A 16,216-nucleotide genomic window follows, 5' to 3' on the forward strand; every position below is an offset into this window, starting at 1 on the left:
AAGAAAAACAGGAACCTCAGACCGACAACACTAGCATCTAAATTCTGCTAATAACCCAAATGATCAAGGGCACTAATTCTGTCCTAGAACCTCCAGAAAGGAACGCAGCCCTGCTCAAGGGATCCATGTTGGACTTTGAGCCTACAGAACTGGGAGGTAATAAATTTGGGTCATTGAGTTCCAAGTAATTTATTACGACAGCAATAGAAAACTAATACTGATATTGGTATCAAGAGCAAAGTGCTACTGTAACAAATTCTAAAAATGTGGAAATGGCTTTGGAATTGAGCAGTGAGCAAAAAGCTGAAAGAATGTCAAGGAGCATAATGGAAAAAGCCCAAACTGCCTTCAACCGTTAGTGGAAATCTTGACTTTAAAAATGCTGCCCATGAGGGCTCAGAAGGAAACGAGGAGCATGTTATTGGAGACCAGGAGGAAGCAGAACGCTAAGTAGCTGTGGAGAGCGTAGTGGAATTGTGTCCAGCAGTTGGGAGGAAAGCCGAACTTGTAAATGATGAACTTGGACATGAAGTAGAAGAGATATCCAAGTAAAATGTTGAAAATACAGCCTCAGCTCTTGCTATTTATGGTAAAATGCAAGAGGAGGGAAGAAGATCGAGAGGAAAAGGGTTAAAACAGAACCAGGATATTGATCTCGGAAATTCTCGGTCAACTGTCCAAAAAACCACTTTCCCCCAAATTACTGGCATTGATGCAATTCTAATCAAACCATGTTTTTCTTTTAGACTGACAAAGAACTATTTTTACAGATAGTTTAGAACAGGGTGTGACATCACAAAAGATGGCAGAGAAGGACTCTGCAGGAATCCTTCCTCCACCAAAATGACTATTGACCTAGCAGAGACTGCGCAGCAGGTTTTTGGAACTCTGAAGTCGAGTTGAACACTTGCAGCATCCCAGGGAGAGTCTGAAGAAGAATCGAATTCAATGAATTCCCCTGTTTCCACCCCCACAGGCTGAGGCAGCTTCCCAGCTGCAGGGGATTTAAGTAGACCTCACTCCCCCAGCCCCATCCCATACTTGCCTTTTGGGAGCAAGACATTTAAGGAAATCTTTGTCAGGTCACTGGCTAGCCAAAGTGGTCATAAAATAGAAACTTCAGTCACTGCATGCAACAAGGAATATACGCTTTGTAAAAATAGTATGGAAATGTCATAAACAGATGGTTCCACCCTTCCAGAAGCCGCAATCGGGATTCCCTGAAGAGTGAGAGAATCCGATTTCCAGAATTACCACATGTCATACTCAGAATGTCCAGTTCTCAACAAAATATTATGAAACATGCTAAGAAATGGGAAAACATGGCCCATTCACAGAGGGAAAAAAAAAGGAACTTGACAGAACACATCCCTGAGTAAGCCCAGGGCAGTGGAATTATTAGTGAAAGGAAACCATGGACAAAAAGCTAAAGGAAATCAGAAAAACAATGTCTGAATAAAATTAGAATATCAATAAAGAGAAAATTTTAAGTGGATCGAAGAATGCAGGAGCTGAAGACCACAATAACAGAAATGGAGAACTAGAAGGGTTCAGCAACAGACTGGAGCAGGCAGAAGAAAGGATCAGTGAACTTGAGAGTAAGACGAATGAAATTATCCAGTCTGCGGATCAGAAAGAAAAAGAATGAAGAAAAAACGTGCAAATCCGGTACAACAGCATCACGGAGAACGATATGCGCATCGTGGAAGTTACGGAAGGAGAAGAAAGAAAGGGGCAGAAAAAAGTATTTGAATAAATAATGGTTAACTCCTCCCCCCAAATCTGATGAAAAACACGAGTACACACATTTAAAAAGTTTGGTTTGGTGGTTTGAGGCTTAGCATAAGTAACTTTACTCTGGGCCTCTTATTTTTAACAATAAATATTGTATGATCCCACTTAGGTGAGGTATTTAAAATAGGCAAGTTTGTAGAGACAGAAAGTAGAACTGAGATTATCAGGGGCTGGAGGGAAGGAGGAAATAGTGATTTATTGCTCAGTGAGTACAGTTTCTGTTTCGGATGATGACAAAGTTCTGGAAATTGGGGTGTCTGGGTGGCTTAGTCAGTTAAGCCTCTGCCTTTGGCTCAGGTCATGATCCTGGAGTCCCTGGATCGAGCCCCACATCAGGCTCCCTGCTCAGCGGGGAGTCTGCTTCTCCCTCTGACCCTCCTCCCTCTCATGCTCTCTCTCTCTCACTGACTCTCTCTCAAATAAATGAAATCTTTAAAAAAAAAATTCTGGAAATAGTGGCGATGGTGGTACAGTATTTTGAAAGTAATGCCACTGAATTGTACACTTAATGATAGTTAAGATACTAAATTCTATGTAAATGTTAGCACAATTTAAATCTAAAATTTAAAAAGCCAGGGGTACCTGGGTGGCTGAGTCAGTTAGGTGGCCGACTCTTGATTTTGGCTCAGGTCCTGATCTCAGGTTCCTGGAATTGAGCCCCACATCAAGCTCCACACTCAGCAGGGGGTCAGGGAGTCTGCTTCAGGATTCTCTCTTTGTCCCTCTGCCCCTGACCCTGCTCACACTCTTGCTCTCTCTCCCTCTCTCTAAAATAAATAGATCTTTAAAAAACTTAAATTTAAAAAAACTTGAGAAAAGCCTAAAATAATAAACTGGTGAGTATATCAAATAAATACTGAGTGAGGAGAGAAAGGTGAGTGCCAGAGCCTTCTCAGGCAGGCCACGCGGACCTGGTTACAGGTTTGAGAATCCCTGGGGTACGTAATAAAGGGGATATGGATAGAGATGGATAGAGAAAGGTCTGGTTGAGAAATGCTGTTAGAGGGGCACCTGCCTGGCTCAGTCAGTACAGCATGTGACTCTTGATCTCGGGGTCATGTGTTCAAGCCCCACGTTGGGCCTAGAGATTACCTAATAATAAAAAAAGAGAAAAAAAAAAGAAAGAAAAAAATAAAAAATAAAATAAAATAAAAAAAATAAAAAATAAAAAAAGAAATGCTGTTAGAAAATTCAGTTGTGGGGAAAGGATATTTTTACTTCACCTCATTCCATATAACAAGTAAATTCCAAAGATTAGTGAATCACCAAAGACTCTTGCCAAGTCATTGCAATGGCTGCTGCTGTAAGTAAACATTTCCTTTTTTGACCAACCTCTTGAAACACATACTTCCCCAGGCTTCTACAACATCACGCACTTCCTGGTTTTATCACTGTCCTTCCCTTCTCACCCTAAGGTAGCAGTGGGGATGGGGGAAGGGGATGGGGAAGACAGGATATAGAAATTACTTGGAATAGAATTTACTAAAGGATTGGGTGTGAATTTTGAGAGAGGAGTTAAGATTGGCTCCCCAATTTTTAGTCTGAGCAACTGGGTTACTGGAGGTGTCATTTGCTGATGAAGGAAATTGTGCGAGGAATAGGTTTGGAATGGAGACTGAAGAGTTCAGTGTCAGCCATGTTTAATTGAGATGCTGGCCCTCCAGGGGAGATGGTGAGTAAATGATGGGAATATAGGAGCCATTGTATGTACAGACAGTACTGAAGCCATGAGGCTAGGTGAGATGACCAGAGAGCAAATTTTGATCAGGAAGGGGAGAGGTAGCCAGGACTGAGCCCCGGGCTCTCTATTAAGATTGGGAGGTGAAGAACAACCAGCTGAGGAGCTAAGAAGGAGTGCCCAAGGTGGTGGGACAAGAATAGCAGTGTGGGAACCTGAAGGTGGAAAAGGGATGAGGCTCTAAGGAGGAAGAAATGGCCAATCATGTTAAAGGAGGCCATTGGATTTAGCAACATAGCTCACTGGTTACCATGACAGGTGTGGATTTGGAGGAGTGACGTGGGGACTGGACTGGAGTGGATTTGGGAGAGAATGGGAGGAGAGGAAGTGCATGCAGTGAACTCTTCAGGGAAGTGTGGTGGTCACTGAAGGAGGTTATGTCATAGGCAAGAGGAGCCTAAGGAGACGTGACGACTAAATATAATGTATCCTGGATGGAATCCTAGAACAGAAAGAAAAAATAGGTAGAAATTAAGGTAATCTGAATAAACTATAGACTTTAGTTAATAATAATGTACCAATATTGGTTCATTAATCACAACCAGCATACTTAATAATGTCAGATGTTAATAACGGGAAACTATGCGTGTGTAAGGAGAATATATATGGGAACTCTACTATCTGCTCAACTTTTCTGTAAATATAAAACTTCTTAAAACTAAAGTTTTAGGGGTGCCTAGGTGGCTCAATAGTTAAGCTGCTGCCTTCCCCCTATCCAGGCTCCCTGCTCAGCAGGGAGTCTGCTTCTCCCTCTCCCAGTCCCCCTGCTTGTGTTCCCTCTCTCGTTCTCTCTCTATCAAATAAATAAATAAAATTAAAAAAAAAAACTGAAGTTTTTAAAAAGTGCAAAGATGGACTAATTAGAGATCCTTTTTGATTTTTATTTTTCACATCTAAATCATAATTTTATTTTATTATTTTTTTTATTTTTATTTATTTATTTATTTGACAGAGACAGCCAGCGAGAGAGGGAACACAAGCAGGGGGAGTGGGAGAGGAAGAAGCAGGCTCCCAGCAGAGGAGCCCGATGTGGGACTCGATCCCGGAACGCCGGGATCACGCCCTGAGCCGAAGGCAGACGCTTTAACGACTGCGCTACCCAGGCGCCCCTAAATCATAATTTTAAACCACAAAATATTAATAAACACTTAAGTGTCTTTTGTCTGCTTTTAAGGGTTATATTTTAAGTATGACTTTTTGGGGAAGATCTCAGAAGTACAATAAATCACATATAAATCATGTGAAAGTAGAGTTCACAGGTACACTCTTTCAAAAGTAACATTTGTTTTGTAAAAATTAAAAATTCTGTATTAACACAGAAATGTAAATATGGTAGCATCCTTCTCCTTCCCTTCAATCCATTTTCCAGAAGTCACTCGGCTGAAAGTTTCGAGAGAGTTCCTCCGGATTTTTTTTCAATGGGGTGTATTAGAAAAGCCTCATTGTTTTGTTTTGTTTTGTTTTGTTTTGTTTTGTTTGTGTATGTTTTCTTTTCCAAGCAAGGGAATCCTATTTCACAAACCCCAGACTAGGAGTTTTCTTTGTTCTACAGTGTGCAGGGTGCACGGAAGTCGGGAACGGGGAGCAGCAGCCTTCTCTCACGTTCCTCTCCGAAGAAATGTTGCTCAAGGTCGATGACTGAATTTGAACTCAGTTTCACAGGGCGTATGGGTGCACACGCACAGCGTCAGTGTCAATCCCGAACAAACGGAATCCGTATTCTCTCCACCCAAATAAGTAGTCTCTAACCCTTTCCTTTTTCTTAGCAATATCTTGTTAAATTCCTTCGATGTCAACCGTCTGAAACTACTTCACCCTTTTAAAGAGAAAATCGTGATCAGCAGCTACGTCAGAGTCCCAGCATCCCACGCTGGTGCCTGAGCCCCTGAGCCCCGGGGCTCCCAGGCCCGGACACGCGGCGGCTGCGCCCCTGGCCCGCGCGGCAGCTCCGAGCACGCAGTGGATACGGAGCACCCGCGGTTCGTGAGAAACATCGCGCACTTTGCCTCCCACAGATGAAAGGGGAGGATGGACTGGACCGCGGACCCACACTGGCCATGGACAGCCTGGTGGGCTGATGCACGCAGTACCGGTGGACGCTCGGACAGAACCATGGAACAGCCGGGGTGAATACTCCTGGACTCCGCCAGGAGGCGGCCGAGCGCCACGTCTGCGGTAGTGCGCCTGCGCCTCGGGCTCCGGCGCGTCCACTCTACGTTTGTGTGGCGCGACCTGGTGCCGACGGGAGCTAGAAGATGGCGGCTTCCGCAGTTTGCCGGGCGGCCGGGGCCGGGACGAGAGTGCTGCTGCGCACCCGCCGCTCGGTGAGGCAACAGCGAGAGCACAAGGCCGTGGAGCGCGGGGCTTCGGCACGCGGACGGGAAGCGGACTGTTAACGGCGGAGGGTCGAGATTGGGGAGGTTCCGGGGTCAGGGCCGTGCGAAGGTCACGGCGCTGAGCGGGGATGGGAGTCTTGCGGCTGGCCGCGGGGCGGCGACGGGGATCCCACTCTGGCCTGGGAGCCGAGGAGAGACCCCGCAACCCAGCCCTCAGTCTCGGTTGTCCATTTTCAGCAGCCGGCCCTGCTGAGGTCGCCTGCCTTGCGGAGCACCGCCACCTTCGCCCAAGCTCTTCAGAGCGTGCCAGAGACACAGGTCAGCGTGCTGGACAACGGGCTGCGAGTAGCCTCCGAGCAGTCCTCCCAGCCTACCTGCACGGTGAGCGGGGGCCCCTCTCGGGAGGCCGCCTCCATATCGCGCCTAGCGTTTTTTCCCAGGTCAGGGTGTGACCTTGGGCTCGAGTCCTCTGTGGTTTGGATCGGACTCCTCCTCACTCACCGCTGGATTGACTCTACCTACCTTAATCCTGACCCCAGCTAGGCCTGACTTCTTGGGGCATTCCTCACTATGACTAACAGTCATTTAGCATATGACAGCTGCCAAGCGGGAGGCCAGGTTCTTTGCAGCCTTTTCTTAAGCAGCGCCTATGACAGAAGTGATCCTGTTTTCATTTTACCTTGAGGAAAATGGGTTTCAGAGACGTAAGGTGACTGCTAGACTCACAGCCCAAAGTCATAATCTCCTGGCTAGACTGTTTATGCACTTGCATAATGAATGCATTTGAAGATTCCAAAGAAACGTGATTTTCCAAAAAATACAGATCCTCAAAATTGACTTAGGGAGAGAAACCTTGGCTAGATATATCATTAGGTGAGAAGATTCTCAAGACGTAATCCTCTGCACCCTAAACTGCAGGGCTAAGTGGTTTTATTGTTAAATTCTTTCAGTTTTCCAGTAACAAATAATGTCCTTTGACATAAGTTGTTACTGAACATGGTAAAAGATCATGGGCAACTTCCTTATTACGTGGCGCTTATATAAACTGACCCAAAGCCTGTTAAAGTTCGGGAGAGAATGCTGTATTTCATGGACTCTGAGATGCTCTCAATTGTAAGGGACACCGCTGTGCCAGAGAGAGAATGCTGCCGATGATGACCCAAGGCTACCATGGGTTGTAAGATTAATTTTTCTTTCTCAGATACTAGTTGTGAAACAGATACTAGTGTAAGAATTTTTTGATATATGGTGTGTATGTCAACATCCGTTGGGAAAGTAGATGTAAAAATTTTAAATCAGCTGTGAGCAAATATTAAATTAAGACGAGATCTATGTGACTTGTGTGGGTTGAGTGATGTTTGTATGTTTCATAGTACACCAGGAGGCTGTTGAGGAAATTAGGAGATTCTCTCATTGGGTGCCAAGGAGACACTTGCCAGTGTTAAGTATTCGACTCTGATTAAAAACTTTTTAAAAAATAATTGTGGGGGCGCCTGGGTGGCACAGCAGTTGAGCGTCTGCCTTCGGCTCAGGGCGTGATCCCAGCGTTCTGGGATCGAGCCCCACGTCAGGCTCCTCCGCTGGGAGCCTGCTTGTTCCTCTCCCACTCTCCCTGCTTGTGTTCCCTCTCTCACTGGCTGTCTCTCTCTCTGTCAAATAAAAAAAAAAAAAATTGTGAATGAAAGCTCCTTGCTTAATAAGATAAAATGTTCAGTGTCTAAACCAATAGTTTCCTTCCTTAATGGTCAAAGACAAAATCACCAGAACAAAGGCAAGGTATAATTTTTAGAAAGGAGAAAATAAGTTGTTGTTTGCAAATGATGTGTTGCTTGCCTAGAAAACACAATTAACTGAAAAGCGAGACAGAATATAAGTTTCATATTGGTAATGGGGTCAGGTGAGTGTGCACAGTTAGAAATTGTTTGGGAACCAGTCGGCAAATAAGAGTGGAAAGGAGAGGTGACACAGTATGTCTTTTAGCCAGTGCCTGTGCCCCAGGGCACAGCTGTACCTCCAAGCACAGGGGTCCTACTGAGACAGCTGTCCCCCCACCCTGGGACCATGACCCCCCTGCCGGGGGCTTCTTTTAAGTCAAACTGGGTAGGGTGTAAGTCGGGGCTGGGGTGGTTTGTTACCTTTGTTGATGGCTTTTTGTGCAGGTCGGGGTGTGGATTGATGTCGGCAGCCGTTACGAGACTGAGAAGAACAATGGGGCAGGTTACTTTTTGGAGCATCTGGCTTTCAAGGTGAGGCTCCTGAAATCCTGCACTCCCCTGCCTCTTGTCCCTCCTGAGGATGCAGGTTAGCAAAGTCAACCTCCTCAGTTATGGGCTTCAGCTGGGGGGGGGGGGCGCGATCTCTGGCTGGCTTTTCTGGAAGGAACCATGTGGGTTTAGCCTCTCCTGAGTGAGCACCGATCTAGTCAGCCCCTGCATAAGGCCCCCAGGGAGGCACAGGACCCCATTCCTCACCAGAGAGGCCAGGCCTGTGTTGTATGCGTGCATTGGTGTGGAAGCGTGGAACACGTAGATGGACAAGTGCATTTAACAATTTTGTAGACTTGGGCTGGCGTGCGTTCTTGTGAGATGCTCTCCTCTGGCAGAATGCCTGGGCATCTCTTGTTTGTAGAAGTAAATACTGAGCTTTCCTGAGGGTGGGGACAGTCTCCACGCTCAGTGCCTCAGCCAGCTCATGTTGGCGTGAAGTCTGAGTTTTTTAAATGAATTAAAAAATGGAGCAGATATGGATGGGTGGGGGTGTGGAGCAGGACCGGCTAGGTAGTCTGGCCAGCAGCAGCAGCACAGATGTGAGTGTAGATCTCAGCGTGCGTGTATGTGCCAGTGGACAGCAGCAGACACACACACAGACACACAGAAGTGGGGTTGAGTCCCACAGAGGTGTCCACCAGCACACACACAGTCAGATGAATGGCATGGGGGTAGAGTGGGTCATGGCAGCGTCACCTGCACATTGATGTGAGCTAACCTGACCGTGACTGTCAGTAAGGTGACAGAGAGTGCTGGTAAGGTCAGACTGTTATGGGGCTCTGGATTTCAGGCCATACTTGCACTGGCCATGCCTTTCTCTCCTGGCCCCTGGCTGTCTCCATTCTATTAGCCTATGATACTGTGGCCTGCTCAGCACTTGGTGAGCACAGATCGTAGGCCCTCTATGCCCATAGTCTTTGCTGAAGGAGGCGCCTGTGGACCAGTGGTGCTGCTGGGACTTTGGCCTTCGAAGATAGGGGTCCTGAGTTCCCACGTGGTTCCTGATTGGTCCTGTGGATACCTGGTTCAAGGGAACGAAGAATCGGCCTGGCAATGCCTTGGAGAAGGAGGTGGAGAGCATGGGGGCCCATCTCAATGCCTACAGCACCCGGGAACACACAGCTTACTACATCAAGGCGCTATCCAAGGACCTGCCAAAAGGTAACGCCTGGAGGAGGGGGCAGGGACGGGGGGATAGGACTTCAGGGGTGCAGAGGACAGGCCTCCAAGAGCTTGGCCTGGCCAAAGAATGGGGTTACCCTGACAGCATCCTCTTGCAGCAGGGCAACCAGGCATGCCAGTCCTGGGGGCGTTGTGCCATTACTGGCCTGCGGTGGCCCACCTGGTGCCCACACCTGCCCTTCTTGCATCTAGCTGTGGAGCTCCTGGCCGACATTGTGCAGAACTGCAGCCTAGAAGACTCCCAGATTGAGAAGGAGCGTGATGTGATCCTCCAGGAGCTGCAGGAGAACGATGCGTGTATGCGGAACGTGGTCTTCGACTATCTGCATGCCACGGCGTTCCAGGGCACACCTCTAGCCCAGGCTGTGGAGGGGCCCAGCGGGAATGTCAGGTGAGGGTTGCTGGGCCCGTGCTGGCCCGTGCGAGTTTGTTTTTAGTTGGCCTGCACTATTGTATGTTCTTAATTCGCACAACTGGAAACATTCTTTCTGTTGCCACATGGTCCCTGGGGGTCTTTTTGAAATGCCTGTGTGGTCTTCACTCGAGTTGCGGGCCTCCTTGTAGGGCATGATTTTATGTGTGTCCTGACAACCTGAGGGAGGGAGCTTGGGGATCCCGTCTGCGTGGCTGTTTGTCCTCTGGTGGGACGAACTCTGACACCGCCCTTGAGAGCTTCACAGCATCGGCTCACAGCCCCCTCGGGGAGGAAGGACTGAGCCTGTCCTGAGGGCAGATGTGAGGTGGGGCCGGGAGGGCTGGGTGGCAGAGATGGGGAAGGGGATTGAGGGGTGTGCTAGGGCTTGCTCCCCAGAGAAGCCACATCTCTCCTTGCCTGTCTCCTCAGCTCTGTTTGTGGGACCCAGACCACTGTGGTTTGGGAGAGGCGCTGAGCCATTGGCTGTATGTCTTGCAGGAAGCTGTCTCGTGCAGACCTGACCGAGTACCTCAGCAGGCATTATAAGGCCCCTCGCATGGTGCTGGCAGCAGCTGGAGGTGAGTGCTGGGCCCACCGAAGCTCTGTGGTGATGGGTGGGTGGGCACCAGCCTTGGTTACCAGGGCCCGGGTCTCCTGGTTATGACCATAGGGGATCTTCCCGTCCGGGGGACCCTGTTCCTGTCCTGTCCTTGAGGAGAGCGAGCTCTGTCTCATGCGCTCTGAGGTGGGATGGGATTCTGCCCTGCCAACACCCCTGGGACCCACCACGTAGGGATGCTGCTTGCCCTCATTAGTACAGGCCTTTCTCAGCCCCACCTGTCCCTTAAGAGACCCGGGTGGCAGGCTGGTGGGAGATACAAGCCCTCAGGTTTGTTCCTCGCAGCCTTGCTGGTGGGCAGGCCAGACCCTGGGGTGTGACGATACCTATTTGATGACAGACGGGAAGTGCAGAGTTGGAGGTTAGGGGGTGCTTTTGAAGCACATGTTGTTGGAACCAAGGTCTAAAGGATTGGGAGGGGTTAAGTCAGGTGGGGAGTGGGGAACCTGAGCAGAGGGGCAGGGCAGTGTCATGGTCCAATGCTTGGCTGCCATGTGGGGGCCAGAGCATAGGCAGGCAGGCCCAGGGTGGGGGTGGGGGAGGCTATGGCAGGTGTCTGGTAGGAGGTGGCAGGAGTGAGGGATGGATTCAGGATGGTTTTATAGATGGAAATCTGAAGCACGTCTGGCTGTGGTGGGGAGTGGACAGGAGAGGGGTTAAGGATGCTTTTCCAGCTTGTGGCCTTGGCAGCCGGGTGGGTGAAAAGGACTGCTGGGAAGGGCATGGTGGGTGGCCCTGGGGCCTGTGACCCAAGGGCAGTTTAAGCGAGCGAGAGTGAGACTGTTGAGTCCAGAAGGGTGGGAGCTCTGGGAAGGGAGGAATGAAGGCCGAGGCCGCTGGCAGGCTGTCTCTCTGGCCGCCCACAGCGCTGACCAGCCAAGATGCTCGAGCGGCAGAGACCTCCCCTTGTAAAGGTGAGGGTGTGCAGTCTTGCAGGGTCCCGAGTGCTCTTCGTGAACGTCCCCAGAATTAGTCACGGCCCTGCAGTAGCACCTCTGTGCCCTCTCGTTAGCCTCCCCCACAGGGTAGCAGCCAGCATCTGCTTGAGGAAGGGTCAGAGGGACAAAGCAGGGCAGGTGGCCTGGGGCCCAGGGAGCCCCAGTCTTGTTCTTAATGTGGGGGAGAATGCATCTGCTGGGGACCCATCTTTCAGCCCACCGTGCTGCTGCTTCCCTGGGGCTGAGGTGATGGACGCTCTTCGACCTTGAGGTGCCTGCCCCGCCCATGAGGCAGAGCCTCTCTCTGGAGATTCTCTTCCCTGACCCTGTCCTGATGTCGTGTCTTCCTTCCGCCATCTCCCACCGAGATCGGACGTGGGGTCCTCCGCCTGTGCGTGATCCCCCTGACCCTGTGCCTTGGCCCCTGCTGCCCGGCCCATAACGGCGCCCTCTGTCTCGGCAGGGGTGGAGCACCGGCAGCTGCTGGACCTCGCCCAGAAGCACTTCAGCAGCGTCTCGGAGGCATACGAGGAGGACACCGTGCCCACTCTGGCTCCGTGCCGCTTCACGGGCAGCGAGGTGGGCCGCCTTGTGGCCGGGGGTGGTGGTCTCAGCCCCGGCCTCTGGAAGGACCCTTGTGAACATGGTTGTCTTCCTGATTCCAGAGATGCTTCGGGGGTGGGGAAGGGGTCCTGTGGATGCTGCCTGACGAGCACACGTGTTCCCACACGCGTGCACATGCTTCACCCACACCTGGTACCTTTTCTGGTCGTCTGCACGCGCCGGCTCTCAGTCTCGCCCTGTCCTTTCTCAGATCCGCCACCGCGACGATGCTCTGCCCTTGGCCCATGTAGCTATTGCGGTAGAGGGGCCTGGCTGGTCCAACCCGGACAATGTGGCCCTCCAAGTGGCCAATGCCATCATAGGCCACTACGACTGCACTTACGGTGGCGGCTCGGTGAGTGCTGGGCTGAGCACGGGACCTTGCCGTCCGGGAACAGAGGGTGCCGGGCCGTGGGGTTCAGGCTGTGGGCCACGGACAGGAGGGTGGGTGCTGACGGCCCTTGCCCCTGGCAGCACCTGTCCAGCCAACTGGCTGCCGTCTCCGTGACCAACAAGCTGTGCCAGAGTTTCCAGACCTTCAACATCTGCTACGCGGAGACAGGGCTGCTGGGCGCCCACTTCGTCTGCGATCGCATGAACATTGACGACATGATGTTCTTCCTGCAAGGCCAGTGGTGAGCGGCAGCCCAGGACTGCCGGGCACAGGAGGGGCCCTCGAGCAGGACGGTGGGGGTAGGAGACAGCCCTGTCTCTCAGGATGACCAGCCCATCCCCCGCCCGTTGTAGGATGCGCCTGTGCACCAGTGCCACGGAGAGTGAGGTGCTCCGGGGCAAAAACATCCTCAGAAATGCCCTGGTGTCTCATCTGGATGGTGAGTCCTGCAGCTCTGTGGGGAGGGCGTGGAGCGCATCCTGGAGGGACAGCCCCAGGGTAGCCACGTTCCCAAGCAGGATGGGAGAGGAGAACTCTGAAGGCCATGCCGTATCCCCACTGCCACCCCCAGGGCCTTGGCGGGTCAGATTCAGGTGGCGGCGGGCCAGGTCCGCAACAGCCCATCACTAGAGCAGATGGTGGAAGTGAGGCTGGGATCCGGGGTCAGACCATGGCCCAGGTGGCAGCCTGGAGCTGGAGGCTCAGCGAGTACCTGTGTTCCTGGACTGGACCGGGAGGAGCTGTAAGCCTCCCCTGACCCTTGCAGGCACCACTCCCGTGTGCGAGGACATCGGACGCAGCCTCCTGACCTATGGCCGGCGCATCCCTCTGGCCGAGTGGGAAAGCCGGATTGCGGTAACGTGGGCCTCTGGGGGAGGTTCTGGAGTCCCGACCTGGCAGCCTCCTAAAGGGCGAGGAGTTCAGGCCTGACAGCGCATGGTGCAGACTGCTCCCGCAGTCATCCCTGGTGTCCTCGGCAGCGTCACCGACAGGGTGGCGTCATCGGAGGGCCGGGCAGAGGCACTGAAGGCTGAGGGCATGGGTGGGGCCTGTGGACGTCTGCGGCAGGGAGGGCCCTGCTGCCTTTCCCCTTTGGCTGAGGGGGCAGCTCCTCGGGCCGTATGGAAGACCTTGGTCGGCTGGCTGGGCGACATTGACCGGCTGAGGTGGCCCCAGGAACCTGCGTGTCAGTGTGCCCTCTGCTTCCCCTGCAGGAAGTGGATGCCAGTGTGGTGCGTAAGGTCTGCTCCAAGTACTTCTATGACCAGTGTCCAGCTGTGGCTGGATTGGGTGAGTGGCCTAGAGTGCCTGTTCTTTGTCCTTCTTCTCAGGCCTCCTCCTGGCCTCCCCTGCTGCCTGTGCTCCCCCCCACCCCCACCCCGCCTACCCTGGCAGCAGCAAACCGAGGCCCCTGAGAGGCTCTGCCCAACAGCCTGGCTGCCAGGGAGTTCTTGCTCAGAAAACCTGTCCCAGCAGCTCCCTGACTCCCTGCCAAGGTGCCTCCATCAATACCCCGCACCCGCCAGGTAACGGACACCTCCGTGCGTGGGGTGGGGCTCTGAGAGCCAGAGCATGAAGTGACAGGCTCGGCACCCCTGGGGGAATGTTCTCTTCCCTTTTTCCACTCAAAGCCTGTCTTGTGCTGCTCTGGGCAGCTCTGCCTCGGGTGCGGCGTAGGGCCAGGTGTCCCTGTACAGGCCAGGCACCCCACCCTGACGCCCCACCCTCTCCCCACAGGCCCCATCGAGCAGCTCCCAGACTACAACCGGATCCGCAGCGGCATGTTCTGGCTGCGCTTCTAGGCAGGAAGGCTGTACAGGCAAGAGGGCTGGGCCAGGGTTCCCGGTCCCTCCCCGCGACAAGCGTACCACCTCGGCTCTCCAGACCTGTGTGCAGATGACCTTACCTCCAATAAAGGCCCGTGTTGAAAACTGTGTTGTCCGTCTCTCGGCATTGCCGTGGGGTCTCCCAGGCAGTGGATGGGGGAGCAGGGACTCTCCCCCCCCCCCCCCAGTTCTGTATGCCCCAGATCCTTCTGCCTTCCCACAGGCTGATGTATCCTCAGCCAGGGGCAAGCGTGGGGGCTTCAGTATGGAGGCCGGAAGCCTTTGATGCCTGCAGGGAGCTGAAGCCAGATGTTTCCACTTAGCCACGTGGGGGATGCTCCTAGCTGGTCTGTCCCAAGAGTAGGGTGTGGGAACCCATGCTTTTGCCCTGGTAGAGGTCCCAGCCTGGGAACTCTGGTGGCTCAGGAGGGAAGCCCTTTGGTGTGGGTCCTGTGCAATAAGCCTTCTGGCAGTTCCTGGCCCCCTGGACAGACCAGGAAGGGCCATGGACGTCCCGGAGTCTCCCTGAGGAAGCTTCCTTCATATGTTTACTCTGGATTCTGGGAGGAGGATAGCCTGGGGCATAGTGTTCCCATTTGATTTCTATCTGTTGCCTGGGCAGGCAGGGCAAGAATCCTTTGCCTCGATTTGCCGCTGACTCAGGCTCCGAGAATAGCCCTGAGCTCAGTGGGGCCTGAGCCCCCTCCCTTGACTAGGTCTGTCCCAGGCAAGTCCTGAGCTGCTGGCCTGATGATCCCCTTCCCATCTACCTGTGGCAGCCAGGACCTGGTGGAACTCACAGCTGCCTAGTCCCCCTTCAGGCCTTGGCCCCAGGAGGCAGGTGGGCAGGGAGACCCCTCTTCCTGTGTCTCCAGCCCTTCTGCAGTCAGGTTCCCTGGGAGCCCAGGATGGAAGTGGAAGTGAGGGGCCTGATTCTCCTAGGAGAAGTGCTGCTGGCAGTCGGGAGCAGAGTCTGGGACAAAGGTGGTTGAGAAGCAGGCTCTTGAGAAGTCATCCAGCACCCCAGCCTAGCAGTGGCCCCAAACAACCCCGGAATCACTCTTGCCCTGCCCCAGTGCCTTTAGCTCATCTCTGCTGCCACCAGTTGTCAATTAGGAAATAATTGTCAAGTGCCTTCTAGAACCCAGAGCTGGAGGTCCCAGGTCATCCTCCTACTTTGAGAGAACCTGCTAGACAGTGCAGAAACCTGACAGGCCAACCCGGTGCTTATAGAGGCAGTACAGTGGGCCCAGGGAGTACCAAATCTTTGCTCTAAGTTTGAGCTCCTGGAAGATGGGGGTGATTTCTCTTCCAAGCCCAGGCATGGTCCTTGAAGGCTCTGGATGTGCTGGGCACTTCTGGAAGTGATCTGGTCCCAATAGACCTTGCATACCAAACCAGAGAATTTGGTCTTTACTCTGGAGGCATCTTGAGGGAGGTCCCTTAGAGGTTACTGGCGAGAGAAGTGAGATCGGCCTGAGATTTAGCATGGGGACTGGGAGGCTGGATTTCTGTGGCACCCCAGGGAGCTGTGCTATGGCAGAGCAGAGGTCACAGCTGTAGGAAGAGCTGGAGCGGGCTTCAGGGGACACAAGCAGGACAGCAGCCCCAACAGGGCTGGGTACCCCAAGGAGGGGTAGGTTGCCAGAGGATGACCTGCCTAGCTTGGGCCACAGTTTTGGTGAGAAATTGGGAGGTGTCCGGGACAGTGGGATGTGTGGGGCTGCGATCCTGAAAAGAAGCCCCAGCTAGAGATGTGGTGCCACCGGGCAGAGGTAGTGACTGAAGCCAGGGAAGGAGATGTGGGGGGAGAGTTAGAGGAAGGACAGAGCTCTGGGGCCCCACTCTTCAGATGGAAGGTGCTGGGCTCAGGAGCTGGGCCCTAGCCTGTGTATCTGCCAGGAGGCTGGAGCTGGGAGCCACAGAGGGTCACACACCTGCCTGGGGGCTCCAGTCTCACATCACCACCTGCACTTGAACCTCCACAACAGCCTCTCCCACACCCTTTGAGGGACCCCCACACAGCAGGCAGCCCTTCCTTTCAGGGGCACATCATGGTCTGATACCCTCTCAGCAGGGTGTCCAGTTGCCCCTACAGGCTGGA

At 52.8% G+C, this 16,216-nt stretch overlaps 1 protein-coding gene across 2 annotated transcripts; it reads left to right on the plus strand.

The window, feature by feature from the left end:
• The first annotated feature begins 5,697 nt into the window (after nt 1-5,697).
• Nucleotides 5,698-14,217, plus strand: UQCRC1 (ubiquinol-cytochrome c reductase core protein 1). Of its 2 annotated transcripts, none has more exons than XM_045778680.2 (13): nt 5,698-5,856; nt 6,106-6,249; nt 8,028-8,114; nt 9,167-9,296; nt 9,510-9,708; nt 10,231-10,310; nt 11,753-11,868; nt 12,104-12,247; nt 12,367-12,527; nt 12,640-12,725; nt 13,053-13,141; nt 13,501-13,576; nt 14,024-14,217. In XM_045778680.2, the coding sequence occupies exons 1-13, from the start codon at nt 5,788-5,790 to the stop codon at nt 14,086-14,088; spliced, it is 1,446 nt and encodes a 481-aa protein (XP_045634636.1). In that variant the 5' UTR covers nt 5,698-5,787; the 3' UTR covers nt 14,089-14,217. The 2 variants fall into 2 exon arrangements, with proteins under 2 accessions (XP_045634636.1, XP_045634637.1); XM_045778681.2 differs by having other exon boundaries at nt 5,699-5,856; nt 6,109-6,249.
• Nucleotides 14,218-16,216: the final 1,999 nt, after the last annotated feature.

The sequence above is a fragment of the Ursus americanus genome, chromosome 14 (genome assembly GCF_024610735.1).
Source record: "Ursus americanus isolate L20-20 chromosome 14, mUrsAme1.1.p, whole genome shotgun sequence".
NCBI classification, from domain to species: domain Eukaryota; kingdom Metazoa; phylum Chordata; class Mammalia; order Carnivora; family Ursidae; genus Ursus; species Ursus americanus.